At 42.6% G+C, this 17,902-nt stretch overlaps 1 protein-coding gene across 1 annotated transcript; it reads right to left on the reverse strand.

Annotated features, from left to right (window-relative positions):
- Nucleotides 1-793: 793 nt before the first annotated feature.
- NUDC (nuclear distribution C, dynein complex regulator) lies at nucleotides 794-17,596 on the reverse strand. Its single transcript, XM_018561175.1, has 9 exons — nucleotides 17,455-17,596; nucleotides 13,131-13,208; nucleotides 12,860-13,054; nucleotides 10,956-11,024; nucleotides 8,321-8,440; nucleotides 5,256-5,450; nucleotides 3,500-3,583; nucleotides 3,253-3,371; nucleotides 794-981 (listed from the first exon to the last, which is right to left on the reverse strand). Exons 1-9 carry the CDS (start codon nucleotides 17,539-17,541, stop codon nucleotides 930-932), a joined length of 999 nt encoding a protein of 332 aa, XP_018416677.1. The 5' UTR covers nucleotides 17,542-17,596; the 3' UTR covers nucleotides 794-929.
- Between the last annotated feature and the right edge of the window lie 306 nt (nucleotides 17,597-17,902).

Consider the following 17,902-nt stretch of genomic DNA (forward strand, 5'->3'; position numbering starts at 1 on the left):
ACCTGTCTGACAAAACCCTTAGTATTCAAACAATTGTTTGTGCTTTCATGGCCCACAAAATACACATGGAAAATGAGCAAATTGATTGTTGGCTGTAACAATTTATAATGAAATAACACAGAAAGAGAACTGCACATGCATATTGATAGCAAATTGTATTACAACCACTTGAATTGGAACAGAGCCACTTGCTTCTCCCACAGCAGGCATTCTCACATTCACCTATGTGGGTGTGGTATTGATGGATGCGTGTACCTCTAGCCTAATGATATACATTGGAAGGATTTTAACAAACTTCATTGCAGGTCCTTACCTTTTTTGTTCTGCAAATGATAGGCTAATACAGTCCACCTTACGCAGATAATAGCCATGTTGGGGGTTCATTCTTTACTGTAATCTCATGCTGATTCTAATGTTGTTAAAACAAACCTGGGTCCCTAGCACCCCAGCTTCCTTCTACACATGCACCTTCAAAGCCAAAGAAAACTTCCAGTGGAAGAAACCAAAGTTTCTAGGGATGCCATATTTTATGATTTGGACTGCCTGTATTATGACCTTTTATTATGTGTTTTGCAGCTTATTCTCCTTAATGTTAGCTGTGCTGAGTTTCATCTCTACTGAAATACCTGGCAGAGTGCTGAACATGTTTAGGGATACAAGGTTGTTTTATTCCATCAATGGGAGGAAGGCAGACCTTTACATTTGGTGCTTATTTGTAAAACATTTCAGACAGTGCTCAAAGTATGAACTATTACAAAACATAAGTAACTAAGGATTTGTTGAAACAAAAATCCTTGTATATAGCTGACCAACAGGGACTGTATTTTACAACAAAAATGGAGTTTCGCTTTAACCACAGAGTACAACTGTCCTTGGGCGTTCTGCAGCACTGACAGTGCCTTTCAAGAAATCATCACTGATGGTGAGGATCAACTGAATTTGGCTTTAGAGAAGTCCATTTCTGGGTGTTGTTCCATGAACCTGAAATACAGAACACGAGGAAATTAATTTGCGTTCATGAAAATCACCATTTCTTTCTAGCAATACCTGTGGCATTTGAAGCCTGCTATACACTGTTCCACAACCCACAATGAATCCCTGGCAACTGCCATAGGATTGTCCATGACTGATTCTGGGTCACGCTCATTTACACTAATAATCATTCATGCTACATTATTCAGTCTTTAACCTCTACCTAACTGCAATGTGTAGATTGACATGCTACCAGCAAAACTTACCAAGCTGCATGGGATTTAAATATTTTATTAGCCGACAGGTTTGCTTTCTCTTGCACACTATCAGAAGCTGGACATAAGTACTGTGACAGCTTCAGGTACTCGTCTTGGGAACCAATTAAAATGCTACCAAGTAGGGATCGACCGATAACCCCACATTTTTTTAAATTATCAGTTAAATGGATTGATAGTACCGGTAGTGAAATTCCTACAGTGGGTGGCAGCTGATGGAAATGCCGCTCAGAAAATCTATGTAGGAACACTGCAGGCTCTGTTCAGGTACAGAAAAAAAAAAAAAAACAGCAGGGAAGCAATAGCCAACCTGCTATTGGCTATTTTAAATTGTGCAGGTGCAAGATGGCAGCAAGCTCACACCACGACAAGCTTAAACAGGGCTGAGGATTCTCTCCCTGCCAACATTTGGCAGCAGTAAATGCCTGAGAGGCCAAACACCAGCACTGTCATATGGGAGGAAAGGGAGTAGCTTGTCTCTCTTTACCACTGGTTGTGGAGGAGTAACGCAACGAGGTACAGTCACCAATAAAGTGAACCTGTTGCTTTGTCTACCATCGACAGTATAGTTATTAACATAGTGGCTCAAGGATAGGTATGTATACTGTTATTCACTTGTATTTTCTGCAAGAGCAGAAATGCCAGTCCAGTATCAGGCTGTAAGGCCTCTATAAAGGCTGGCATGTCCCCTGCCAGAGCTCAGGGCTTTAGTTTTCTTTCAAGCAGTTCTGACTGCACCTTATTTAAATTGCAGTATTTTTACCTCTCTTATCAGCAATTAGTTTAACCACCTGCTGTCCAGCCGTTGTAATTAAAGAGACGGACTCTGGCTTCTTGAATGCGGGTGGGCGTTTTTAAAAGTCCCAGCCTGCACTGTAAACAGCCAGCGATGGCTGTTTACATACAAGCGTTCGGGCATCTGTAGAGACACCCGATCGCTTGTAATAAGCGTGCGGGTGTGCGGGCCCCCCCCCTCCGCCGCAGCCTGCGATCCCCAGTGCAGCTGTGAACTGCGAGCACGGGACCAGCACAGCAGCATTGCGGCCGGAGATCAAACGGAGCTCAGTACACAAGCTCCGTTTAATCTCCTCTCCTGAATGCAGGCAGTGATGTGTATTACATCACTGCCTGCATTCAGTGTCATTCTCCGGTACAGAAACCGGAGAGAAGCTTGTGAAGCAGGTGTTTGCTTCATCAGCTTCTCTGGGGGTCCCTAGGTGACATTAGAGGTCTTAAAGACCCCTGATGTCTCCATAAAGAGGACCTGTCACTGAAAATTGGCTATCACAAAGGGGGCTTGTTAGTCCCCTATGTTATAGCAAATGTTTTAAAGAATTAGTTACAAAAAAATATATATATAAAAAATTAAAAAAGTCACATATAAAAAGGTAATTAAAAAAATGTAAATTTTTTTTAAAGTCCTCCACCCCCACATAAACATGCGTCCAGTGCGCCTAAGTGCGTAAACGACGATTGCATCCATTACGCCGCACATGTTACATATCGCCGCGAACGTCGCAGTGAGAGCAATAATTCTAGGACCATTATCACTGATAACATTAGACTGATGAGCGGAAAAAGCTTTTAAAGCGTCGCCTATGACCAATTTTGGGTATGGTAGTTTTTGCGAGTTCGCGGACGCACGCAATTTGAAAGCTTAACATGTTTGGTGTCTATTTACCCGACATGACCCCGACTTTTATATTTTGCCAAAAATTTGGGTAATAACAACTGTTTTATAACATAACGTAGGGAAAACAGGTTTGTTTTCCCCCAAATGTTCTGTACTTTTTTCATTATATAGTAAAAAATAAAAGGTAAGGATACACCTACTATAAAAACTGAAAAGAGTGTATATTTAGTTAACAAAAAGAAAAACATTGGTGCCTGGTTCTCTCTACAATTAGCCTAACAAATATTCCTAGTGCAGGGGTTTCAAACACTAAACACTTCATCCATCTAAAGTTCCCTGAAGTTCATCCGGAAATGCACAACAAAAACTTACTTTTTCAAAATGTCCTGCTTCTTCTGTTCATCTGAAGTTGGAAGGCCCATTGATTTCTGTCTTTGATCATACATCATTTTTTCTACCATACTCCGTGTCTCTCCATCTAAATCCGATAGCTAAAAACGGAAAAAGAGTGCAAATAACATCAATGCCCATGAATAAGGACCCTATAATACACACAGTATATCATTCTAATGACAAAGTGGATCTTTGGCACCCAAATCTCAGGTTCCATAATCCGTACCTTAGAGTTCTCAGGATTAATTTTCTTTGTATTAATTTCTTGTTCTGTTTGGATTACACGGTTCCACCATTCCATTGTGTTGATCTGCAGGAAACAAGAGTAAGAGATAAGTCTCTGCCTCCACAGAACGCAACCTTGGGGCACATACATAAGTGATTGCAGAATCAATGTGCATTAGCAGGAGGCTGCAGTGGATAACAGGCTGATATTTTAGGGCACTTAATGTGGTTTTTAAAAGGAGAACTATGAGGTGAGTGCTTTTCACTCACCTCATAGTTCTAGCCGAGCTGTGACAATGAGACTGTCACAGGTCGGCTCAGTAGATCGGGAAGTGAGCGAACACATACCGGCGTTCGCTCACTTCTCGCTCCTGTCACGGCTCTCTGGATTCCCCCCTCCCCACTCCGATCCTCCAGCTCTGACTGACAGAACGGACGGGGGACGGGGGGGACTGCCTCTAGATAGGCAGAGCCAGCTGTCACTCACGCAGCTGGGCGGATCCAGACATAATTGTCGGGATCCGCTTCAGCTGCGGTGTCTCAGTATATACTGAGCTTAGGGTAACGGGAGGACGCTAGTTTGTGTCCTCCCGTTACCCTAAGGAGAACTATGGGGAAAAGCCTTAACCCCATAGTTCTCCTTTAAGCAGGTAGTTGCTGTGCAGAATTAGTTTAGGGCGAGTTTGTTCATAACCCTCCAACATTGGTCCAGCACCTTTCCTGGGACCCCAGTGATGTGTTAAAGAGTCCAGTGACTGTTAGAACCTGGCTTTTGCTTTAAAAAGGAGGCACTTAACCATTTAAGCACCCATCGAATGATGACAAACATACGAGCTGATACCCGAATAGCAGGAGTTTCACAACTCTTTATGCCTTTCAGCCCTTTATGCTACCTGGATACCAGTCCAAATGCCTGATGGTCTAGGGTGGCAAGTTTTTAAAAATCACTTCAATAAAAAAAAAAAAATCGAGCAGACTTGCTTTTGCATTTAAAAATAAATCTGCAGATATCAAAAGCAGATCAAGACATTTATTTGAATTGTAATGCAATGTATATTATGAACACCAGTTAACCAGTTGACATCCGCGGTGTTAAACCCCCTTCCCATCCAGGCCATTTTTCAGTATTCAGCGCTGCGGTACTTTGACTGACATTTATTCCGTCATGCAGCGCTGTACTGAAATGAATTTTATACCCTTTTTTGGGGACAGATAGAGCTTTCTTTTGGTGGTATTTATTCACCACTGGGGGTTTTATTTTTTTTACTATATTAAGGAAAAATTACCGAAATTTAAAAAAAAAAAAACGTTTCCCCTATATTAAATGATAAAACATTTATCAGGGGTTAAAGAAAAAAAACCGGAAGCGCCGACCGGGCGCGGGGGGGTGCCGCGAACGAGCACATATAGGCGATCGGCGGGCTATGGACCCGCTGATCGCCTATATGTGAAACACCCGGTAACGGGTGTGTGCATTGATCGGGTCTTTTCTGCCCGTGCGTGCCCGCTAGGGGGCGCGCGCGAGCAGAAAAAAATTGCCGTCTGGAGACGGCAACCCGCAGATGCAGCAGTGCCGTCCGTCCGTTTTTTTACTACGGGCGGACGGCAAGAGGTTAAATATATACTATAAACATTATTGGATAAGCACAACTTATATTTTTACATGTAACTTCATATCAAAAAGTTCATATTTGAAGTGATCTGCAGAACATACAACTACTCTACTGATATGATATATTTATATTATTTCTCCTCACCTTTTCCAAATGAACTGTAACCACTTTTCCATCCTCTATCAGCCATGAGCATTCTTCCACCTTGATGTCATTATAAAGTTCTCCATCCAACACAGGCTTCTGGCCCTTCAACCCAATACTGAGTTTTTTTCGCCGAATGTCCACTACCACGTCCTTACTCTTCAGACGGAAAGACACCGGAAATGGAATAACCAGCTAGAGGGACAAAGAAAGCAAATTACGTATTCCTCTCGATTAATTTACTTCAAGCTTATATATGTTTCAATGACTAACCGATATGGCAGCTAACCTAAATCATATCCATTCTCTACAAGCCATTTCCAGGTTTACCATTTGGAATCACAGAAGAATTTTAGAATGGCGTAGTAGGAGCCCAAAAAAAAAATAATTCTAATTTTTAACTACTTGGCTGCCCGAAGCAATTTCTTACATTTGCACACACGCTACAATCTGAAATTTTGGCTAGAAAACAGCTTCAGACCCCCAAATGATATATGTTCTGAAAGCAGAAAACCTGTAGAATAAAAAAATGCTAGTTGCAATTTTTTATGTTGCAAGATATTTGCGCAAATGTTTCTCAAACCAGTATTTTTAGGATAAAATACACTAAAATGAAATTTAGTGCACAGAAACAGAATATAATACCTAACTTTTTGGTAAAATATAAAAGATGGTGTCATGCCGGGTAAATAGATACCAAACATGTCAAGCCTTAAAATTGTGTTCCGTGAAACTGCAAAAAAAACTACAATAACCAAAATTTCCCATAGGCGACGCTTTAACAGCTCGTCAGTTTCGTTTTAACAGTTGATGGGCCTAGAATTATTGCTCACACTCCAACACTCGTGATGATATGTCACATGTGTGGCACAATTTTAGTTTTTGCACGTAGGTGCATCCGCCACACGTTTGTGTTGTATGTGCATGCAAAACATTTTTTTTTAATCTGTTTCTTTAATTTTGAAAAAAATTTTTTACACTCCGCTTTATTGCCATCACATAGGAGGCTATCAAGCCCCCTATGTAATAGCAAATATAATGTGATGGGACAGGACCTCTTTATGCAGACATCAGAGGTCTTTCAGACCCCTAAGGTTACCAAGGGATCCCAAAGAAGCTGATGAAGCAGAGATCTGCTTCACCAGCTTCTTCTTCTGGCTCTAAGAGCTAGAGAATGTGCCCAGTGACACCGGATGCGATGTAATGCACATCACTTCCAGGTCCAGTGATTGGAGGAGAGATCAGCGGCTGGAAGCCTGCTGACCTCCCTCCGATCTGTCAGGGGAGACCCGCTGTGCCTGTCCCTGGCTCACACGGGGGACAGTGGAGCCTGGGAAGCCAACGGCGGCAAAGGACACAGACGCTGAAGCAGCGAACAAGCGGTCCGGCGCCTGTACAGACGCCGGATCGCTTGTGTTTAAACCGCAATTGTCTGCTGTTTAAAACGGCACCCGGAACACAGCTGCGGCAGCAGCCATGTTTTTGGTACAACCACTTCCATCAGATGACGTATTTACGTGTACCCGCTGGTGGAGGTTTAAAAAAAAAAAAAAAAAAGGGGGGAAAAACGCACATAGGCAGGGCAATATACAAAACAATACAAAAGTTCCCAAGCACTCTCTCTAGCTAGTCAGCAAAAATTGAGGATTTCGGTGCATAAATTTACAAATGCATGTAAAGTCACATGTTCCATTCCAAGGAACCTCTGAAAAGTGTGGTCCCCAACTCAAAACCATCTGTAAGACTTACTACACATAGTAATGTATAATGGGTACGGCAAGATACAGACCAATATAAAAGTTCACCAATTGTTTTATATCTCCCTGCTCCTGAGCAAGCTTGCACCTTTTTGCCAACTTAAAATTCATCTGAGTAGCTGCCATAGTTGTTTTATTGGCTTTGGAACAGACACGCACTGGGTGTCCTCAGGTGCTTCGAGCAATGATGGGCTTCCATGTTATTGCACTTTTAAGGAAAGACTGCCTCCAGGTTAGCCAGCTCTCAGTTTGTACATCACTATATATGGAATGTAGTTAGGAGCCACTTACACCAACCATGGAGCACCAGTCCTCCCGCCGACGATGGAGCACTATTCCTCCCGCTGACGCCAACGATGGAGCACTATTCCTCCCGCTGACACCAACAATGGACCATCTAGCACTATTTTTCAAACTGACACCAACAATGGGGCACTGTTGCTCCCGCTGACACCAACAATGGGGCACTATTGCTTTAGTGAAACCAACAATGGTTTAATCTATTTTGCAGTAAAGTCACACAGCAGTCCTGTCACCCTGAGAACAGCGGAGATTTAGATGGACATAAAAGTAGAAGGCAGAAGTAAGGGGACACCAGTTACAAAAAAAATCACTCTATTACCCTCAAAACAAATGGGAGGCATGATGAACATGAACATGAAATGATGAACATGAACTCATGTAACCAAGAAGCTCATTTGACTTCGTTATCACTTTCATACAATCATGAGCAGCGCCATAATAGATAGGTATTGAAGCTATCGCCAGTCCTTGAGACTGATAGACCCTGTTTATGCATCCCTCTGCCATTCTATTGCACTATGGGACCTATTAAACAAGAGATTTACTCTGAGCTTCCCTTGCAGCCAACTAACCCCACTGTCTGGGAATCCCAAATTTCCCATTGTAGCCTCTGTAGTGTCCTTTAGGTCTCGTTCACACCTAGGCGTATTGCATATGCGCGACCGTCGCGCGTTTTTTTTTACCGCGATGAGCGACCGTCGCGCGTTTCCGAAGGCTACTTGGCTGTATCCCACTGGAAACGCGCAACAAAATGGCCCAAAGTAGTACATGTACCTTTTCAGGCGTGGGCCGTATTGTAGCACTTTAGGGATGGGCGGAAATACACCAAGGTGGGAACGAGACCATTGAATACAATGGGATTTATATTTTTGAGCGTTTTGTAGAGCGTTCATCGAGCGTAGAACGCACTACAAAACGTTCAGGTGTGAACGAGGGCTTAAGAGATAAAACCTACACCAGAGTTTAACAGCTTGGAAAATGTAAACTCAGAGGCTCATCACTTACATCCACTTCTGACAGGGTTTGGGTCCAGCGGTAATGAGGAAGATCTGCTCCATTTCCTGAATTTGGTTTGAGCTTTCCTTTGTCCTTCTCATCTTCCTCTTCCTCCTCCCCATCACTACCCTGTGAAGAAAAAACAGCTGTGTTTAACAAGCATGAATTAAACATAACAAACACATCGGTATGCAGTGGACACAAGTAAAACTTTTAGTTCCAGCACGAAGGTCTGTCAGATGTAAAGGGCCCAATCTGTCCTGTCTGCTGCCAATACTAAACTGTCTAATTATCAAGAACTACTTTAGGCTGAATAAAAGTAACAATGAGCATGTAGAAAGGATGACTTGAAAAGTTCAGCAGTACATTTTTAATGTTAGGTGAAATAAGTATTTTGTATGCCTAATCATCTGCAAAATGCATATGGAGAAAAACCCCATTAATATGAGCTAGTGTTTCCTTTTACAATAAAATCTTTCAGTAGATTCTGATCTACATGTGTAGCTAGGAATAGTCAAATACACAAATTACTAAGCCAAAATTTCAGATTGAACATCAGGTTGCACATAAATTTGGTACATGTGTACGAGAAATATTTAGGCTGCTACCACTGACCTCTTCTTCTGAAACACTAGTTGCCTGGCTATGGTGGCACGATGACCCTCTGACTTCAATGCTATTGTAACTTGCCCAAAGCAAATATGCAGATAGGGACACAACCCCATTGATATTAACCCTTTGTAAACATTGATTAGGTAATCACTGCCAGACCCGTAACTTTAACAAATCTTAGCAATTGGATGAGCGATATTACATCTAAGGACTGCGGACATTTACCATTCAATTTCAATTTGTAACATTCCCGACTCTTCCCATATACATTTTATTGAATAACTTTAAAGAGATTGACCAGCAATATAATTGGAAAATGTGTGGGGGCCCGCCTGAATGAGTGGATGGTGTGAATGAATTGGACAACGTTGTCAATTCATTTTGAATTGGTGTTTGGAGGGTAAGGTGCAATATGTACATTTAATTTCTCACATATTTTGATACTTTTGGGAACAATACATTTATTTCATTGAGTTTTGCTGCCCTGATCCTTTTGTAACTTCTGCAGATTGACCTTTGTATAAGCTCAGTTATATGTTTGTTTGTTTGTTTTTTCCCTTCTTACCTTATCCTTTAGGCTGGGTTCACACCTAGGCGTATTGAATATGCGCGTTTCGTGTCACGCGATTCGCGGTAAAAAAAATGCAGGACAAACACACGTTTCCGAGGGCTACCTGGCTGTATCCCAATGGATACTCGCAACAAAAACGCCCCAAAGAAGCTCCTGTACTTCTTTGGGCGTAGGATGTTTTCTAGCGCGTTCATACGGCCTGTAATACCCCCAGGTGTGAACCATACCCATAGGAAATAATGGGATTTCGGTGTTTGAGCGTTTTGCAGAGCGTAGGAACGTGCTACAGAACGCCCAGGTGTGAACCGGGCCTTACTGATTTACATGCTTGTTCTGGGTCAGTCACTCAAAGGAGTCAGAAACAAGACTGACAACTAGCATTTTCAGGAGATGGTCAACTGTGGCAGCCCCATGTTTTTCTTAGGACAAGCACACTTTAAATCAGGAGCTTAGGTAAGATGCCCTCTGTGTTTCCACACAATGGGTCAGGTCATCTGGAAGGTTTTCGCTTTTTGAAAAAAAGAAACCATTACCACCATCTCACTTAAACTGGAACAATATTGCATCTAAAAAGGTACTCTTGTACTGACCTTGAAGCATGTAAAAATGTCAGCAGCAGTTAAATGCAGGTGGCTCAGTGGTGCAAAATGTCAGCAATTATGTGCAGACAACTACTGTTTTGTACACATACAAAGTTTCCTTCTAACGTGACCTGGAATCCTGAAATCTGGGGTTCTCTATTCTGCAAATACAAACTTCAGCAAGGAAACTGGCTCTTTAGCCCACTGCCGCCAACCACCTGTGCCTCACTGCTAGTTAGTAAGGCACCCCATTACACTGACCAGCGATAGGCTAGAAGAGCAACCTTGATTTTAGGGCTCTTGGGTAAAGCTTGCCATGCACTAGCAGATTTATTTTCCCTTACAGGCTAAATGTCATTACATGGCTCCTGGCTTCCTGATTGGCCAGAAAGCCGGCTCCATGCTTTTTCGTCACCTAGTGATGAGAAGCATGGGGACGGCTTCCCTGCTAATTGGGAATGGATGGTATGAATCTCGCATTGGAATATTGTATTCTGACAACCAGGCAGCTGCCACTGTCCAAATACATGAACAGTGACTGCAGCTGATTGGTTGTAGTCACTGTTCGGCCGAGAATTTTTCACCTCAATTTTCAGATCAAAGGATGTTGGCAGGGAGGTTGACGACAGTGCAACCCACGGAATTGAAATTTTCTCCATGTATAGCCAGCGTAAATCTAGAAGATAACTAACAAGATTTGCACAGGTATGTCTAGGCACCTAAAATGTAACTCCTGCTAGCATTTTACATGCGTCAAGTTCAGTACAGATACAGGTAACTAAAATTAAATTAGATGATAAGCAAAGAGATTGCTTAGAGACAGATGATACAAAAGATAACAGATAGAGAGAATGAGGCAAAAAAACTCAAAATATACTACCTTCTGAGCCACAGACTTTTTTTCTGTGTCAACAGCTGGCTTATCTTGCTCTAGTTCCTTAGCTTTATTCTGTTAGAAAAAAAAAAAAAATATAGTAATGCATAAGTTTAACCAGAACACAGTACAAAACAAAAGATAACATTTTATGTTTCCTACAATTTAGTTGTCTCATATTAGTTGGAATTGGTATGGTATGTATCTTTTCTCTCCCTACTGTGGGTAATATGAGATGCAAAGCCATTTTGCCCATCTGTAATGAAGCACAAGCATTCTTAAACATATCCCCTGCAAGCTTTTTTTGTTGCTATCCCACTCATACACAAAACCATATGTATCAAAATACTAGTAAAAAGGAAAAAAATATAAAAATACCAGTAGTAAGAAGTTTATCAAGGCCACCAATCAAACCCGTCAGGCTAAATCTGATTAGCAAGATCGGCAAGAAGGCAAACCTACTGTGAGAAAGTGTGAAATCAGGTGAAAGTCGATAGAAGTCTTTTTAGGTTAAAGGCCGACTCCAGCCAAAAATTTAATTTCTCCTATGAATACTGAATAATTCACATTTCTCAATGAGTCTTGCAATGTTCCCTTCCTCACACATCTAGTGTTCTGCCCCTTACAAGTACCAGGTTCATCTTCTTAAAACAATGCACCGCGCTGAACCTCTCAAAGATATATCAAACAAAAAGTGTCTAAATACTGAAAACAAATGCACCCCTATGAGAAAAGTCATATACTTTGTAAACTTAATCCATTATTGGAGTTTAATTCATTTGATTAAGTTTACAAAGTATATGACTTTTCTCATGAGGGTGCATTTGTTTTCAGTATTTAGACACTTTTTGTTTGAGATATCGTTGAGAGGTTCAGCTCGGTGCATTGTTTTAAAAATGTCACACTACATAGGTGGCACGGCAGCGGACTTTGTTTATTATATTTTTTATAACATATATATTTTTTATTTATTTTGTTGTAGTTTAGAAGCTATGGGGAATAACAACCCCCGCACTTACCTGTCAGCGCAGCTTGTCACCACCGTTGGTTGCCGAAGAGATCCTCTGTCCCGAAACATCCTGGTTGTGGGGGAGGAGATTGGGGGCGGGAGCCATAGGCTCCTTCTGCCATCAATCAACCTATTGGGTGAAGAGAGGCGTGGCCTGCCGCAGGGCCGTGTGCATCTATGGACGCACACAGCTACTGCGGGTACGGCCGGGAACGAGCACACGAGTGCCTCCACAGCAGCTGCTTAATTGATGTAGGCACCTGTGTGGGGGGCGACAGTGAAGTGGGGGCTCGCTAGAAAATGAGGGATTGAAACATTTTCAACAAAAAAGAAAAACAACAACAGAGCTGCATACCTTTCATAAAAAAAAAAAAAAGAAAAAGGTTTAATGTCACTTTAAGAAGTGTATTCTGAGCATATTGATGACATCACAGCAAAACAATACAGTACATCTCCTAAAGTAAGTGTCAGATCTGAAAATCACAGGAAAGAAGACGATCTAATGTTAGAGTGGGTTACAGTGTCAAAGTACACAAGGACACTGCCCTGCTGCTTTGACAGCGACAATACAGTCTGCTTTTAGTATATGTAGCATATATACTGTACATGCTGAAAAGAATCTAAAATATTGGTGGCACTATATAGGTAAATGCATCTATTTTGCTTTGTGGGCATGAAGGCAGTGCTATTGGCCAAATCAGCCTGTAAAAGATGTTTGCTTGGCATTCCTGTAGCTTGACAAGTTGTCTCCTATAAGCATACATGTGCTCAGTGTGTCTGGGACCCAGTGCTCCTTCTATTATTTATAGCCCAAATGTTGCCGGACCCCCTAAACTGCAAGTACTACACAACAAGCACCATATGTGTATATTTACTTGTCATAAATCTTACAGTTCAATACCTTATCAATTTCCTTTTGAAGTTTATCTGCTTCCTCATCTGTTAGCTCTGTGATCCGTGGTTCCCCAGCCTCCATAGGCTTATGCTTGGCAGTTTGCTCCTGTTTTGCAGCATTTCTTTCTCGCTCCTCAGACTCCTTCTGTTCCCTGGCTGCTTGGACTAGCTTAAGGTGGTGCTTGAAAGCATCATTGACTAGCTGGAATAAAGATGACGGTTTGCAGTTTATTCTTTTACATAAAAACCACAATGCCTACTGTGTAATGTTCGCTTACCTTTTCAGCTGCTCCACTTTCACCTCCCACAAAGAAGTCAGTTTTTCTCCTTAGGAAACCGAAGAATGTGTTTATAAGCTGTGCAAGAGATAGAAATAGGTAAAGTTTTGCGCATAAATAAGTACGGACATCACCAATATTTGTGGAATTTAGAATAAAGCTGCATTGCATTCAGTATTATAGTACATACTGGAGTACTATGGGTAGAATACAGATGTACAGTTGCAGCAAATGATGAGCTTGGTAAAACAACAGGTCATCACAGAGTGACATTCAACAATAGGGCTAGCAATACATATTTAGATTTCTGAAAGAGAGAAAGCAATTGTTTCCCCCATCCACGCTAAACAGCATGGATGGAGGAATCTTTATTGCCAGATATAGTATTCAAATAGACACAGCAACTTCTGCTGTGTGAATACCTGAACAGTGAGTGCATTTGATAAGATGCCCTCACAGTCCAGCTGACCATTTACACACCCCTCCTTCAATTTTTTCAGTCGACTTTTGTCACGCTGGGTAGTGCCCACAGGGTCAGCTGTCCAGATCCCTTGTATAGCAGCCTGTTTGTCACTCCCCCCACTGTCCCCTTCCTCTGCAAGGTCCGTCCCTGCTTGTTATCCCCTGTGTGATAGCAGTAATGTTAATTGAAAAAAATAAAAAAAAAAGTGATTAAAAAATAAATGAAATAAAAATGTAAAAAAATTAAAATAAAAAGTGATCAAAAATCAAATGTAAAAAAACATGAAAACCAACCCTGCCATCTGCATGCAAATAAATACATGCATAGGGCATTGTGTGTGTGCTCTGCGTGCTGCCCCATTCCATTGTGTGCCATATTGTGGTAGCTGGACAGCAGCGCTCTCTAACACGCACAATGTGCATTAAAGGGTAAGTTCACTTTCCCAAAGTAATTTGGAAAAATGGAATTACCCGCTAAAATCTGGCCCCCTCTATACTTACCTTTCGGTGAACAGTCCTTTCCCTCCACTGGTACAGGTGTACCAACTGTACCCCATACTCCCGTCTAGCACAGCCCTGCGCTATGGATTATGAATTTCACTCACAAATTGTGAGAAATCGTTGGTCAGTGCAGTCAGGTGACTAAGCTGGCCAATGAGTAGCCCTTCTTAGGATGGTTAAATAAGGTTTTGGTTAAAACTATTTTATTTGTATCAGGACAAGTAGATTGGGCCCCCGCTTTAAAGGAAAACTATGGGGTCAGTGTTTTTCCCCATAATTCTCCTTAGGATAACGGGAGGACACAAACTAGCGTCCTCCCGCTACCCTAAGCTCAGTATACCGCAGAGCTACAGCTCGCGGTATACTGAGACCCCACAGCCGGAGCGGATCCCGACGTAGATGACAGGATCCGCCCAGCTGCGTGAGTACAAATATCGGGTACTTATGTTCCATTCTCAACATGATCTTGAAAAGACGTGAGTGCTGCACATCTTTGATTTGTATATAGTGGTGCTTTATGATTCAAGCCAATACAAAAGGGTATGGAATAGAATATAAGGCTGCCTCAGTGTTTTCTATGAGCACCAACAATTTGACTGTTTTATTTCCTAAAATTACCTAGTATACATTACAGGCCTTTCACTAAAGAAAACAAAGTCTTACAGAGTTTTTACAAAGAAACCCCATTTTCATACAAAGGCCAATGCAAACATTTGACTAGTCAGATGGGTCAAATAACAGTTTCTCCTACAGAACGAATTGGTGCCTCCTGCCAGCTATGTAGTTGGTAGAAGAAACTACAGGGTGCGGCAGGGGGAGCAGGTAACACTTGCAGAAGCTGGAGAGCAGCAATGCCGCGGTGTTTGAAGACACAGGCTCAGGGAACGTAAGTATATTTCCTCTTCTTTAAGCAGGTAAGGTTTTGGCTACAAGTGACACAGTCAGCAAATATATTCAAGACGTAGGCCATCACCTTCACGAGGTGGAGAGAGCGTGCCGCAAACGTGAAACGGAGTTACAACTGCATTTTCAGCAGAGCTTCACGGTGCATAACATCATAGACATGTGGAGACACTTGGAGAATCTCAAGGATTGTGGACGGAGATCCAATATCAGGATTAAGAGGTATTCCTGGGACTGTCATGTCAGATGCAATTCCCCCTCTCTTTTGTCCATTTTTAATGAGCTTCTGGACCGTCCTGCAGAATCTCCCATAGAACTGGTAAGGACACACAAAAGGCAGATGTGACTCGCCAAATCACAGGAGTGACTCTGAAATTTAACCCTGCAGTTTATTTGCTACATGTCCCAGACCAGGATAGTGTTGGTCCCACAAAATCATTGCATAAACACTTGATTAATGCAGCACGGTCGCTCTTACCTAGCTTATGGAGAGACACTCGTGCCCCTACAGTACTGGGTGTGGCTGAACCAGGTAAATGACATGTTAGATGGAAGAACTTCTATTTACCAAGCAGGATAAACTTCACAAATTCTCTAAGACGTGGGCACCTTGGAGGCTTTTTGTGAGTAGTGAGTTGTCTGCGAGCCTAAGATCCGGACCTTAATTTAGACCTTGCTTTTTATCCACTGGCCATGGTGAGTGTGGTATGCAGTGAAGGATGTCTGCATATACCCTGGTGGGAGATTACTGTCCTAGTGTTGAGACACAGTTGGTCTCATATCCTTTCTTTTGTGTATTTATTTTTTCCTGCTCTCTTTAGTTCCCCCCCTTTCGCTCACCCTCTTTTTCTGCATTCCATATTTCAGCTTCCTTCCTCCAGGTTACTTGATTAGAACACTCTAGTGTTTCAAACCCATGTCCATTGTCGGAAGGGTGTTTTTATTTTATTCCTTCTATGAAACATGTCCCAATGGTATTTTCACAAGCTTTCTTCAGATATAGCGGGTACTGAGGCACTTGGAGCTCTGACCGCCCCCGCAGGGATGCAAACTCAACAAACTAGCTCTTTCATAGTGAAGACACGTTACTCTGGGCTAAAGAAAGTGTGCCAAGGTGCCTCATTAACTGTCCGGCATGGTGTAAGGTGGGTGTTTCTAAAGGACATGGTATATCCAGCCACAACTTCCCACATCTTCAGCATCAACTCTCTTTCAGGCTCTGATATAACAATACATATCAGACTAGTAAAGGAAATTAAATATCAAAAGTAGAAAACCGCACAGCAATCAACAAGCTTTATTCAACTGAACATGTACATTGCAGGTTCGTGTGTGATAACTGTACATAATGCGTTTTACCATTATAGGCTTAGCCGTAACTTGATGAATGAGCCCATAAGGGTGAAATGTGTTGGCTAGGGGCAGTTCTTAGGTGGGGACCCACAATGTGCATGTTCCTTTGAATAAAGCTTGTTGAGAGGAAGTGACAAGATTGCAGTCAGCGTTTTACTTTTGGCATCTGGCATACATGGAGCGAGGACAAGTTCCTGTAGACGCCACCTGAAGCACCCACAGCAAAAGTGGGCATTAAAAGGAGTTTGCAGCAGTGTGGCTTCTATCAGACAAAAAATAAAGACGGTTGGTGCTTATAGCTTTCCATCTGCCAGATACTGTGATCTCATGCGAGGTAGAGAGGTAGCTATATAATGTCACTAACACATTGATGTCATGGAGTCTGCACTATACATCCACTATCACACAGCACCGCATGCTAGGTACACTGCATAGCCACCCCAATGCACCTCTCAGCAGGCAAACGCTGGGACCACAATACTTTGCAGTGCAAAAAAGTAATGCATGCACTAATTTTCTTCACCACAACACCCACCCAGAGGTGCGTTGGTGGTGACATTTAAAAGGAATGGCACCGCGACAGTGCAGCACACTGTGTGATAGCATGCACTATACACTCAGATCCTGTGGAGGGAATTTATAAACACTGGAGCAGACAAAATCTGGAGCAACTGTGCACGGCAACCAATCAGCTTCTTTCATTCATTTTCAAATCTTAGCTGAACAAACTGAAGAGAGAAGCAGATTGGTTGCCATGCACAGCTACTCCAGATTTTGTCTGCTCCAGTTTTTGTAAATTCCCCTGTGTGTTTAGTGCAACACTATGGTGTGAACAGGCCCTACACAGTGAAGTATCTCCACTCAAGGCCACCAGCCCAGAATATATTACTGGCCCCAAGCCCAGTCCTCCCCAGACACACAGGTTGGTATAATCAGGTTTTGATTGGATATTGTTATACTCAATGAACCAGGAATTGTGTGTGGCACCTACCCTAGTAACAAAGTTACTTATAAATAATGCAGCAGTGAATGCATGAGTTTATTGAACCCTATGAGGTAAAAGTCTATCAGTGAGAGAGAAGGGCCGAGTGTAGACAGCGCTCACCTCCTGTACGCCGCCCTCATGCTGCTGAGCCATAGCCAGCAACATAGCGTCAAATCGCTCCTCATCCACACAACCGCTGGCCGCCATCCTGCTCCGTTCAGCACACGCCACAGCACAGCTTCCGCAAAGCACCAACACGCTCCTCCCCCCCTTCAGTCAAGCCAATTGCCGCTGCCACGCTATACCCGTTGCTACAGTTACCCAACGGTGCTCTAGCAACACAACAGGAAGTGTCGTTACTACAACTCTATGGTCCTAAGGAGAAGGTGATTGGCTAATAGCTGCCGCTAGCTGGAAAATATTTCCGCCAATCAGCAGAAGAGTCTAGAATATTCTTAGCGAATCTTCCCCAGTGTAGTTCCGTATAGCGGGGAGTGCAGCCACCCCCAAGACTCGGGCTTCCTAGCTCTACCAGATCACTATCCCTACAGAAGATCCCTCAACACGT

The sequence above is a fragment of the Nanorana parkeri genome, unplaced genomic scaffold, assembly GCF_000935625.1.
Source record: "Nanorana parkeri isolate BGI_ZX_2015 unplaced genomic scaffold, ASM93562v1 scaffold505, whole genome shotgun sequence".
NCBI classification, from domain to species: Eukaryota; Metazoa; Chordata; class Amphibia; order Anura; family Dicroglossidae; genus Nanorana; species Nanorana parkeri.

Excerpts from the sequence above, each read along its gene's own strand:
- NUDC (XM_018561175.1), bottom strand. The coding sequence starts at position 17,541 with ATGGCGGCCAGCGGTTGTGTGGATGAGGAGCGATTTGACGCTATGTTG. Across the intron at positions 13,209-17,454 it reads ATGAGGGCGGCGTACAGGAG|CTTATAAACACATTCTTCGG; the intron begins GTGAGCGCTGTC and ends TCTCTTGCACAG. Across the intron at positions 982-3,252 it reads AAGCAGGACATTTTGAAAAA|GTTCATGGAACAACACCCAG; the intron begins GTAAGTTTTTGT and ends TCTGTATTTCAG.